The sequence below is a fragment of the Rhopalosiphum maidis genome, chromosome 3 (genome assembly GCF_003676215.2).
Source record: "Rhopalosiphum maidis isolate BTI-1 chromosome 3, ASM367621v3, whole genome shotgun sequence".
Taxonomy (NCBI): domain Eukaryota; kingdom Metazoa; phylum Arthropoda; class Insecta; order Hemiptera; family Aphididae; genus Rhopalosiphum; species Rhopalosiphum maidis.
This window is the reverse complement of record NC_040879.1, coordinates 13,666,625-13,678,666: the sequence shown is the minus strand read 5'-3', so window position 1 is coordinate 13,678,666 and position 12,042 is coordinate 13,666,625. Positions and strand designations below refer to the sequence as shown.

Below are 12,042 nucleotides of genomic sequence, written 5' to 3'. Positions count from 1 at the left end.
TCTATTAACTAGCTAATATTAGCCTTAACACCGAGTTGCATAAACAATCACTAAACATTAAATTGATTAATAGTGAACTAATTGTCCATTAAAAATGATTTAGTAACCTTCATATTGGTCATTAAATTTTAATGAATTTATTTTTTATGCAATCTGACATAAGTGTTTTAATAATTGAAATACTTTTCAAAATAAACCGCACCGTAAATTTTTTCAGTTACCTACTTATCAACGCTTAAAATTGTAACTAATTGATATGTTTGGTTTTTAGTGTTATTATTTTTCGTTATAATAATTATTGATATAAAATACATACCTACAGTATTGTTATAATTATTTTATTTAATCTTAAGGTTTAATTATTTGTTTTTTTTTTTTTATTTATAACGTGTTTGTACAAATTTTAAATTTAGCTATGACTCAATCATTATATTCAATTTTTCTCTGTTTTGTCATCTGAGAAAATGTTTTTAATACCTCAACTAATTGTTCTGGACGTGTTACTTTTAATATATCATTAAACACTAATATTAAACTGTAACATTTTAACAATCTTTTCATTGTTATATGAGTTCAGTTAGTATTAAATAAATTGGTTAATGGTATGGATAATAATGAAGTACTAGGAATAAAACTATATCATAAATAAAAAGAAAATTATGCCTCATAATAATGTAAATACTGTTATGACGTTAAGTGCATATACGGCCTGATATATTATAACTTCATTAAATGTGTATTGAATATAAAATAATATTGTTTCATATTATATATGTACCTTTATAATTTTTAGATGTCCTAATCCCACTGTTTCCACTTAACCCCTGTCTCTGGTTGAATATTTATTTCCAGGGTTGATGAGATTGATATTTTATATGATATTATTTATTAAATACCTCAGTATCAGTATACTGTAATGTCTGTAATTATTTATGCCAGGTTCTAGGTTGCATAGACAATCGCATAAACATTTAATTAATTGATATTGAGCTAATAGCCCCTTAATTTAGATTGGTTCATCAAATTTAAGTGAAAAATAATTATTTTTATTTCTACAAAAAATTTGTAGTTGGTTTTTGTTTCTGCTTTAAAAATGTTTGGCAGGAAGTCGTTAAACCCTGCTGTATACCTCCTGTATACAGACTTGAAGATAACACCGAACCAATCTACACATTTTTCCAGAACCAAACATTTAAGTATAAAATTGTAAACAACTATAATTATTTCTTTCTAGTATTTTGTAACCATTACTTTTTATGTTTAATTTTAGTTTAATAACCCATGTTGTTGGCCTTTACTTTAAATAAATAATTAAAAAAAGCTATAAGTATACATAAAATGATACAATTTTATAAGATTACGATATCTATATATATAATGATTATGTATAGATTTTATAACGAAAATATTAATATTTTTCGTGAATCAACCATAAAACCGCCAATAACCATATTTACATTTTGGAAACATGATTTGAAAAATATAAAAATAATATTAAAAGTTTACTATTAATGACATATATATTAAATCTATGCAATAGATATATTTCATGTATTAAATTTAATGAAAACATTTTGGTAAATAAAATTAAGAAAAAAATAAAAAATATATACAAGGACGTTAATGATAATAATTTTTCACAGGCTTGTCCCACATTAGTGGTTAATGTGATATTAAAGGTATGCAGTGTTCCACAAAATGTAAGTTATTTTTTTCTTCTTTTTCAATTATTTAATTTAGTTTTTTTATGTTATTAGTTGATCTCCTGGCTTTATTGAATAAATAAAAAGTTACTAACAAAAATTAAAAAAAAAATTTATATACTTTTTTTCATTTGTGAATTAATTTTTGGCAAAGTAGGTACTTAAAATTCCTCCTACCCCATCAACTATTCGCTAAATAGATTCAATTTTCTGTTAGAAATCACTCTCAATGTTGAAACTATAATTATAATTACCACTTTTAATCATGATAAATTTATAACTGACAAACAAATTATGTATATCGAAACATTCATTGGGACAACCAGGATCTTAATATAAATACGAATTAATTTAAATATTTAACATTATTTTATATTTATATTTTTTCAATTAAATTAAATTAAAAATTATTCTAACATATATAAATACAACTATAAAAACTTTGAAAAGCTTAACATTAATCATAAACATACAAAAAAAAATACAAATTAACATTTTGTACACAATAATAAGCAAAAAAAACATAAAAATACTAATAAATATGGAATCCAATACATATATGTATGCATAAAGCAATTTAATACCATATGTTTCATAATACCCAATTAAATGTTATAATAATTAATGTTTTGTATTTTGCATTGAAAAATATCAAATATCAATATGTATGTCTTTACATTTTATAAGCCAGTGATTCAATTATTGTTATTGTTATAGTAAGCTTCCTTTACTAACTCATGTTAAAGAATGCAATGGTTATAATATGTGAACGTTCCTTCTTGATTTATTCAAGAAGAAATGTACGCATGTACTTTAAATTAACTTATAACATAAAAGAATGTTTACTTTTTAATAAAAAAAAATATTCTATACTAACTAAAGAGTAATGACATAATAAATACAAACTAAGAAATATCAACCTATGTAATTAACTAGACTTTTAAAATATCTAGAATCTGATTTAAGCTTTGAGTTAATGCACTTCTAAATGTATCTCCATCAGAATGTTCTTTGTAGTTAGTAATAATAGCACCTGAGTAGTCATCACGAATTGTGTATCTGAAATCAAAGAAATTTTCATATCTGAAATATTTTTTTTTTTAACTGATTACAATGATAACTAGATTTCTACAACTCTTATTGTTATTCTTAACAAATATACTAAGTGCTATGGAGTACAAACAAAATGTAGTATTTAAACATTTGGTAGTTATGTTTTTATAAATTTAACTAAATATTTTTTTTTCAAAATCATCTTAACTATTGTTACTTTAGATAATTTTTAAAGTGCAAGATTTTCCAATATTTTTATTTAATTTAAACTAATTCATCAAGAGAAAAATATTATTTGTTGACGTGCTTACCCAATACCATAACCATCTTTTACAACAGGTCCAAATCCTCCTAACCATACATAATCTGACGTTAGACTAGAAGTTGATAGAATATTATGATTAATCAGACTATAAGCGGGATCAGTGAACAAGTCTGGAATCTTTAAATTGTTTTCTTTAGCTAATAATCGTAAAGCAAATAAATGACGATCAAACCCTTGTCCTGGTAACAAAAAGGTATATTATATTAAACAATAATGTTTTTTTTTAAATTAAGTATTACCCATTGCAGCTTCCTTTACAAGTTTACTGTGTTCGACTGAACATTCTTTTATCATATTCACCAAGTCATTGTTAGAAGGTTTATTTTTACTAGAAACAGCATGGCAAAAATCCTAAAATATATTTTAAAAGGATTTCATTCAGTAAACGTTCATTTTTAATTTCAATACAAATTTTACTAATTATACTTACAGCAGTTTTCATAGTACATGGTCTTACAGTTTCTGTTCGTCCTTGTTTGAATGCTGCTGTACTACATGATTCATAAGTACCAACATGCTTTTTATGTAATTTATAATGGCCCAGCTAAAATATATTTAAATTAATTTATATATTACATCATAAATACATAGTTGATTTTAAACATTTTTAGAAATTTTATTTTTTATATTATCTAAATTCAATGGTAATGTAATTACTTGGAAACATAATTGCATCAATGAATCTGCACTTATTCCAAATTTTTTACACATTTTTCTACCAACGTCGAAAAACTCAAAGTAATTAATATCCAAAGATTCATATTTAGATTTAAATTCATTCTTGACTTTCATTATATCGCATCTAATTTTTTCGTCCAAATTGAATTCTAAAAAATAAAATTTATCCAAGGTTATAAATTATTAACATAAAAAATAATATAATATCATATTTACCATTCTAATAAATAAATAAATATAATGGGAAAATAATAATCAACAACTTATTATTTCATGACAAAATCAAAGAAATATTTAAATTATCTCTGGTAACGGATATGAAATATTGATTGTTTGTTATATAGTTATAACACATAAACAGACTTTGTGTTAAAGTACCACCCATTCCCAAAACAACCGAATCCGAGCACGTAGAGAACAAAAAAAAAAGTACAAAATATATGTAAACTCAAGATTTTAAACATATACATATTATATTTTTAACCTAATACCCAAAACTGAGCTTAAGCATTATTAAATACTGAAATATCAACAACTCAATCGCTTAATAAAAAATGTTAATTAATCATATAATATTTATCTAGATAGACATTTTCAAGAAAATAGATGACAACTTAAACCAAAAATAATCAACATACCATGATGAATCCATCCAAAAGTACTTTAAAAACTTCCAAACAAGGTGATATCCTACTATTTAACTCTAATAATGTGTTCAGAACAACTTATATGGATACAAATGATCATGTTGTTCAAATTGAGAAACCCATTAATTGATGTCACTTCATACAGACTAATTTCACTAATTTCAAGTAGATCTAAAATCTAAGAGAAAAATACCTTTAACCATTTACAGAGGAACATCTAATTCGATTCTGTAATAAATTTTCAACCATTCTAATTCCCAAAAATAAACAAAAACTTATACAATGTGTGATTGATAAGTAAAATAAAATATTTAATTATAGATAAATTAATAAAAAATATATTTTAAAAAATGAAGTAGATAACGTACTAACGACAATATTATAATGTCAAGTTTAATTCTTTAAATATAAAATTTAATTTAATGAGCCAAAAAGTTATATTTAATAGACAAACACTTTTGATTCATTTTTTTAGGTATTCCAGATTTAGAATACTCGTATTTGTCAGGTTTAAAACCATGACACATTATTTCTAGACAAGAATAAATACATAATAAAAAATACAGAAATATATTTCTGTAAAATAGATCTACTTTATACTCAACAATATTCATAATATGGATTAATTTAATTAATATTGTATTTGTATGTCCAATATATAATAATAGCTTATTGTGTCTACAACCTGATACCCGATTCTATTTTTAAAATTACCAAATTACACGTGTATAATAATTAAAATTACTAAGAAAATCAATTACAGCACATTATACAATGAAAACCAATGTAAATACACACCTATGGAGTGTATTCATGTTAGTAATTATTAATTTCATAAAAGTAGATACTTAATATACTATTTAGTATTTACCCAATTTTTTCACGTCTAATGCATCTGCTGATAATAATTCTTGATTTAAATTTTCTGGATGACATCTCGGTAAGTTAGTAGAATCCTTAGAAATATCTTGAAAATATCTCAACACAGCAACTCCATCGCCCCACGAATGCTCAAAATTTAATCCTGATGTTCCATCAGCACATACTATTAATGTAAATGACTTGTCAAACCACCTGTACATAAATATTCTCAATAGAAATATACATGTAAACTGTTGTATACATATAATTATTAAACTGTTTATTGTTGCAACCTGTTGACCCCATCAGAATGTAAATATTGCTTAACACAAGGTATTGGATCAGAACCCGGTTTTTCATCATCAAGAGCAATCATCATAAGACTATCGTCTATTATACGCAATGACTCTTCATTTCCTAACTTAATAAGATAATTTCTTAAATCTGCCCAATTATTACGTTCAGTGGTTGTTAACACGCCGATCGGATGATTAGATGGGGCAATGTCATCATTCAAAACATATTGTATTTTAGATAATAATAACTGAGGGCTTAGTATATTTCCTGTAAGTACATATTATATAGAATATAGGTATTAGTTAATAATAATTAACTATAAATTAAATTAAATAATGAATTTATGAAAAAGTACCTTGATTATCCAGAACATCAAATTTATAAAAATGTCCTCGCCTCATAACTACGATATGTTTACCAGATGTATTATTGTGTAAAATATCTTGATTAGCCATTGGAATTCGAGTATTATTAAATAAAGAACTATACTGAGACATATCTAAAGGATACGCCTGAAATTTGTTTAAAATAATTGTATTTAGTATTAAAAATAAATATGTGTTTTATATATTATTATACAGATATTAACAATATACTATTTACCATAAATATTTAATAAATAAAATACATAGTAAACATAATATGAATCTCAAGTAGTAAACTTCATTAATATACTATATTTAAATAATCTAAATTCTTGTATATACAATTCTAGTAACAAAATTAAATAAAACTAAAAACATCTAAATAATTCCAATAATTATTTATTAAAAACATTATTAAATTAATTTTGAAATCTCAATAAAACTTCTGAAACTCTACTTGATTTTTTCATAAATCCCTCTTGAAAACTTCTTTTTTTAATTTTTAATTTGGAAACTCCAAATCATTTATAAAAATTAACTCAAAAAGCATAAATAAAAATAAAAGAAGGTAAGTAAACTTCACAATTAATTAAAATTCAGTTTTAAAATTTGTATTCAATAACTAGGACAACTGGTAAAGATTGAAAGCTTTAGACAAAAACTATATATTATATAATATTATTTGAGCGTAGATAAGTGGGAAATCCCACAATTTATTTTATTTTGCAAAGTAATAACACACACTATTGATCATGCATGTATTTAAAAAAAATGCCTATATAGAACTCTTCAAAATCATTCAGTATTAAATCTTTACTATACTTACATTATACATATAAGCTCCATACCAACTAATTGATTCTGGAAGATATTTCATTAGTTTTCTAAATTGGATAGTATCGCTTTTCTTTGGACTAATATGAAAAATTTCTGGCTCTAGTATATTTGCTTTAAGTGATTTGTAAAATCTAAATTTTAAATGAAAATATACACATACTTATGAGTGTTTCAATGAATTGATGATAAGTTTATTTAAAACATATAGGTAAAGTAAGTAAGGTTGTTTATATTGCTTTATTTTTTTAATAAAAATAGTCAATAATTCAGTTAAATAAATTATATCTATGAACTTGTCTTATACTGACAATTAATTATTATTTATAACCATTTAATATATAAAAATATTAATGATTTTCTAGTACCTATCTAACGGTTATAAATCAATAAAAATTAAAGAAATAGAACACTAAATGGTACAGTTATAACTTAATATAAGTAAATATAAATTTATATTGCAAGTGTTCAGTATAAATAATACAATGATATAACGTTGTATGACTATTTTATATTTATTATCATAATTTATCTAAGCAAGTATAAGTAATATATCAATAAATTATATTAAAAATGATTAATGATTAAAAAATAAATATATTATTTACCTTTGATAAATTAAAAATTATTAACTTATACTTAAGTATTAGAAATGAAATTTAAAATAAATAATATTCACGAAAATAATATAAAAAATAAAGAAAAATAATATTAAACATTTTAATTTTAATTTTCTTGTTAAATCATCATTGAAAATCTAAAATGAGTGTATATTTATATTATTTATAAATTTATAAATATATTAATTGCACAAAAATTTTATTTTTATCTACATTTCATATCAATTGGATTTTTAAATATGAACTTTGCTAATGATGTATTATTTCTAGTTAACTATTTTGTCCATGATGGCAGATCAGAATTCCAAAGTCTATTTTTTAATATAAATAAAGCCTTTGATCATATAAATCATGAGATAATATTAAACAAGCTTTATTATAATACTGTATACATTACATTAAAATCCTACTTAATTAAGAAATTATAGAATACAAATAGTTAAAATAAATAATTCTTTAAATTCTCTATTTTAAATTATATGTGGTGTTCCTCAAGTTACTGTTCTAGAACCTTTTTGGTTTACTATATGTATGTATAAAAAATTAGTTAAATTTTAGTTTAAGGATCACATTTTTCAAGGCAAATATTATTTAAAGTGTACCATACTTTTTTTAATAGACATTTTAAGATAAAAAGCTCTATTTTAGTAGTGTAAAACTTTATAGAATTCTTAAAACTAATAATGACTATCTCCATAGTATGAACACATTAAAAGCAGCAGTTCTCTCTAGAGTTCTAAAAACAGACAAAATATATTAATTTTGATAAAAAAAAATAATAATAACGGAACTATTCATTAGTTATCAATTAAAAAAATTGACAATTTTACAAACTATTAAATTTACTAGCATAATATAAAAAAATTATTGTAATAAATTGTATTTATTTATTATTAGATTTCAGATACCAAGTTGAGCAATAAACATATTGATTTAACAATGATATATTTTATCTGTATACATAGAAAAAATTAACTTTTAGGATGGTTTCTGAAACTAAATTGAATCTAGTTGGTAATTTTGGGAGGTTAAAATTGAAAACATGATATTTTCATAGTATTTAGATTAATTTTAAACTATTAGCTATTAATTGTATTAATGCACAACTAATAGTAAAATAAAATATTATATATCAGTATAAATATATCATTAAATACATTTAGCAATATTATAGGATGACAGTCTTTGTTCAGTATCGCTTTTTGTATACAATAATAATTTTACATCATTGAATTCAAATTTAACACATACATTCGACTTACTCGATGGAAAACTCCACTATACATATACTGTACGGTAGAGCTTGCTTTCCCCCTTTCCTTATTCAATAAATGGTATATAATATATTCACAAAAGTAAATTTAATTTCTGTTTACACCACATACAATTTATAAATGAGACGCATAATATTGAAATTAAATAAGAAATAATATATACCTAGTTTTAATTTTACTATCCATTATCATACAAAATTGTAACAACCTTTTTTCAGTAAATATTGTGTGTAAATATAATTTATATAATATATGTTCATTATTAAGATTTCAATTTTAAAAAGCATTATATTGTAATTACTTATCCATTTTAAACATAATTTATATTATTTAATGCTCACCTTAGTGATGATATTAATAAATTAGTAGATTTTAGTAATTGGTTATTATATGCATTATCACATTGTTTAAACACCAATAATGGATTATAATTGATTGGTAGTGGAGTTCTTTCTGTCAAATACATATTAAACCAATCCTTAGTAATATAACTGGTATTTTTGTTTAAATCATTCTTTTTTTTTAGCATATCTTGTAATAGTTGTCCATCATTTTGTTCAAAGTTTTCTACAACATCTTTAGTTTTCAAATAATCAGTTTGTGAAAGTAAAGGTTCTTGTGCTTTAAGGTAACGTTGACAAGTTAATTTTAATTCTGGAACTGGAAGTCTAGGTAAAGATCGTTGAAAATGCATTGTAGGTATAATACTGTTCTGAATATACTGATAATCATTAGATCGATGTCTGAAAAATTAAATATAAATAATTAAATTTATACAATTGCCTACATTTATTTTCAATTAAATAATTTAATGTGATTAATTATCATAGAAACACCTATCACATTCTATAAGCATAACATAAAGGTTTAAATTAAGAATTGTTTAAACACGTTTATGGATAAATTGTTATTTAAAATATTTATGTAGAAAATCCAAATGTATTACTATGATAGTTACAGTTGCTCTGAACTCAGACTTTTTTTGTGAAGCAGAATTTAAAGTGTTTGTCTATTTGACTTTAACTTCTAAGTTTCACGCTATCAGGCATCAATTATAATATATATAAGACCTTATTTAACTTTATTAAATCATAAACTCTTAGAACTCATCAATACCAATCCACCCATATGATTGCTTCACATGAAATATGAATTCAGTGCCACTGGATTGTTATATTTAAATATTATAAATAAATTATTTGTTTTTTAAGAATTAACAATGCAATAATGTGTCCCAACAATTTAAAATATTTAAATATTAGTAATTTAAATAGATTTTCAACATAATATTTTTATAGAAATCTATAGAATTTACTAAATAAATTATAACAAATATAGTAGTTATATATTTATAATCTAATTAAATAGTAGTATTTTTTAGAATTTAAATTTGTACTATTTACCTTATTTGTGTCAACATTTTAATTGCTGAATCTGTATTTTGTAATATTACCTATAAAAATAAAATAAATTATTATCAATTTAATATACAGACAAAAATATTTAATTATTATTGTATTGCTTTTTAGAATAATATTTAGGTACCCTTAAAATATACCCGGTTAAAATTATTATATTTGTCTTATATATATAACCATTGTAGCATTGTTATTGATCAGTAATGCTTGGAAATTATAGAAGATAAAATCTATAAAATATGTTAGGATATGTGAAAACATTTTTCAAAGTTTAAAAATGTATAACTTATAAATTATTATGTATTAGTTAAATAATAATATATTAGGTATATACCTTTTTAATTACCTAGTGGCTGGTTGTAATAATAGTTAGAGAAAAATGTATTATTTGTCTTTATGTTGTATATCTTAAGTCTTACGCCATAAAAAAAATAGCATAAATGCATAATAACAGTTTTATAATAATAGATAAATTAGCTTTATTAAGTACTTCGGTTGTTAAAAGAAAATTTTTCTAAGCATCTAAATAAATACAGTATTAAATCTTAAGTACTTTACAACAAAACTTTCAGAATTCTGTTAACTTTGTCTTGTGTTAAGAATTATTTTTACTATATTATACTCATCAAATGTTTGCACACATTTTTAGAAAAAAATGATAGGTATCTACAGAGAAAAAAATATATAAAAATTAAAAAATGATATGGGTAATTATTGCATTTTTTAAATAAATTATTGTTATTGGAAATAACTCAAGTTTCAAGTTTTATTTTTTAAACTCCTCGTATTTAAGTTTAAAAAAAAGGATATCTAATTAGGTTAGCTAACTCTTACAAATTCTAAGTCCCATCAATCAAATTTTTATCATGCTTCACATTTTTCAATAAAAATGTTTATTAAGCAAAATTATAATTATAAATAAATGCACATCTAAAAGAGATGGGTGTAATTTATTAATTACAAATTCCAAACCTAAATAAAACATGCCACTCGTATATAGTTATTCATTTTCATATTAGATTAGATAAGTAATTACAAATGGATGGATGAATTTCCAAAACATTTCCTAATTTTATTTTTAATTGACTACTTTTTAGGGGTTTTTAAAACTATTTCAAATTATTTTTAAATAACTAATATCAACCATTTTATCAAATTTGTTTAGTTGTGACAGTTTTTTACACAGATACATAGCTTTATGAATAGCTATAAAAAAATAATTGATTTGTTTATTTATAGTTAATTAATTGTACAAACTATCAATCATAAACGTGATTCAGTACTAAGGTCTTTAGTTCTACGTTAACATATTGTTCAAAAAACCATGCAATATCTATTGTCCGATAACAAATTAACATTATAAGTATGCAATAACAATTTTTTCAAGCTAAAATTTAACACATAATTTGTCATTTCATTAAATTGAATTATCCATGGTCTATAAACACGTACTTAAATATGTATTTAATAGCTTTCTGTTCATTTTTCTAAGAATTAAATTATTAAATAAATACAAAGACACTCACTTTTTCAACTAAATGGGAGTTAACCCGCAGCTTGTACTTCGAAAGCATTCTGTTTAATTGTGTTGTTCGTGGACGAACAACTGTTACCTAAACGTAATAATGTATTTACAGTCGAACACAAAGTCTGGAGTTAATTCAGTCAAGTATTGAGCGGCTGAGGAAGTTGAGATCTAGTAATACGTCTGCCATAAACATTATGACAAAATAGTATAAAATACTTGTTATATAAAAAATACCTAGTTAAGTAATGAATAAATTATTAGATAATAATGACAGTCACTGCTGTATATTCGTATCGCGTTTCGTTATCAATGAAAGAAAAAAATTGTTGACACGTTATTTTTTTCGAATTGATAACAATTGAATAATTTGTGCCGTTTGTGGTGTTGATGATAAACTCGAATATTTACGTCGAATTTTTTATTATAAAATCTGTTGAAA

At 22.8% G+C, this 12,042-nt stretch overlaps 1 protein-coding gene across 1 annotated transcript; it reads right to left on the bottom strand.

Moving 5' to 3' along the window:
- Positions 1–2,208: 2,208 nt before the first annotated feature.
- LOC113559678 (carnitine O-palmitoyltransferase 2, mitochondrial) lies at positions 2,209–11,920 on the bottom strand. Its single transcript, XM_026965426.1, has 12 exons — positions 11,602–11,920; positions 10,061–10,110; positions 8,999–9,400; positions 6,756–6,897; positions 5,920–6,076; positions 5,561–5,831; positions 5,278–5,480; positions 3,739–3,908; positions 3,512–3,625; positions 3,321–3,432; positions 3,068–3,260; positions 2,209–2,762 (listed from the first exon to the last, which is right to left on the bottom strand). Exons 1-12 carry the CDS (start codon positions 11,647–11,649, stop codon positions 2,636–2,638), a joined length of 1,989 nt encoding a protein of 662 aa, XP_026821227.1. The 5' UTR covers positions 11,650–11,920; the 3' UTR covers positions 2,209–2,635.
- Positions 11,921–12,042: the final 122 nt, after the last annotated feature.

Coding starts and splice junctions, on each gene's coding strand:
- LOC113559678 (XM_026965426.1), bottom strand. CDS start 11,649: ATGCTTTCGAAGTACAAGCTGCGGGTTAACTCCCATTTAGTTGAAAAA. Junction 6,077..6,755: donor ATGGAGCTTATATGTATAAT/GTAAGTATAGTA, acceptor AACAAATTTCAG/GCGTATCCTTTAGATATGTC. Junction 3,626..3,738: donor TGATGCAATTATGTTTCCAA/GTAATTACATTA, acceptor AATATATTTTAG/CTGGGCCATTATAAATTACA.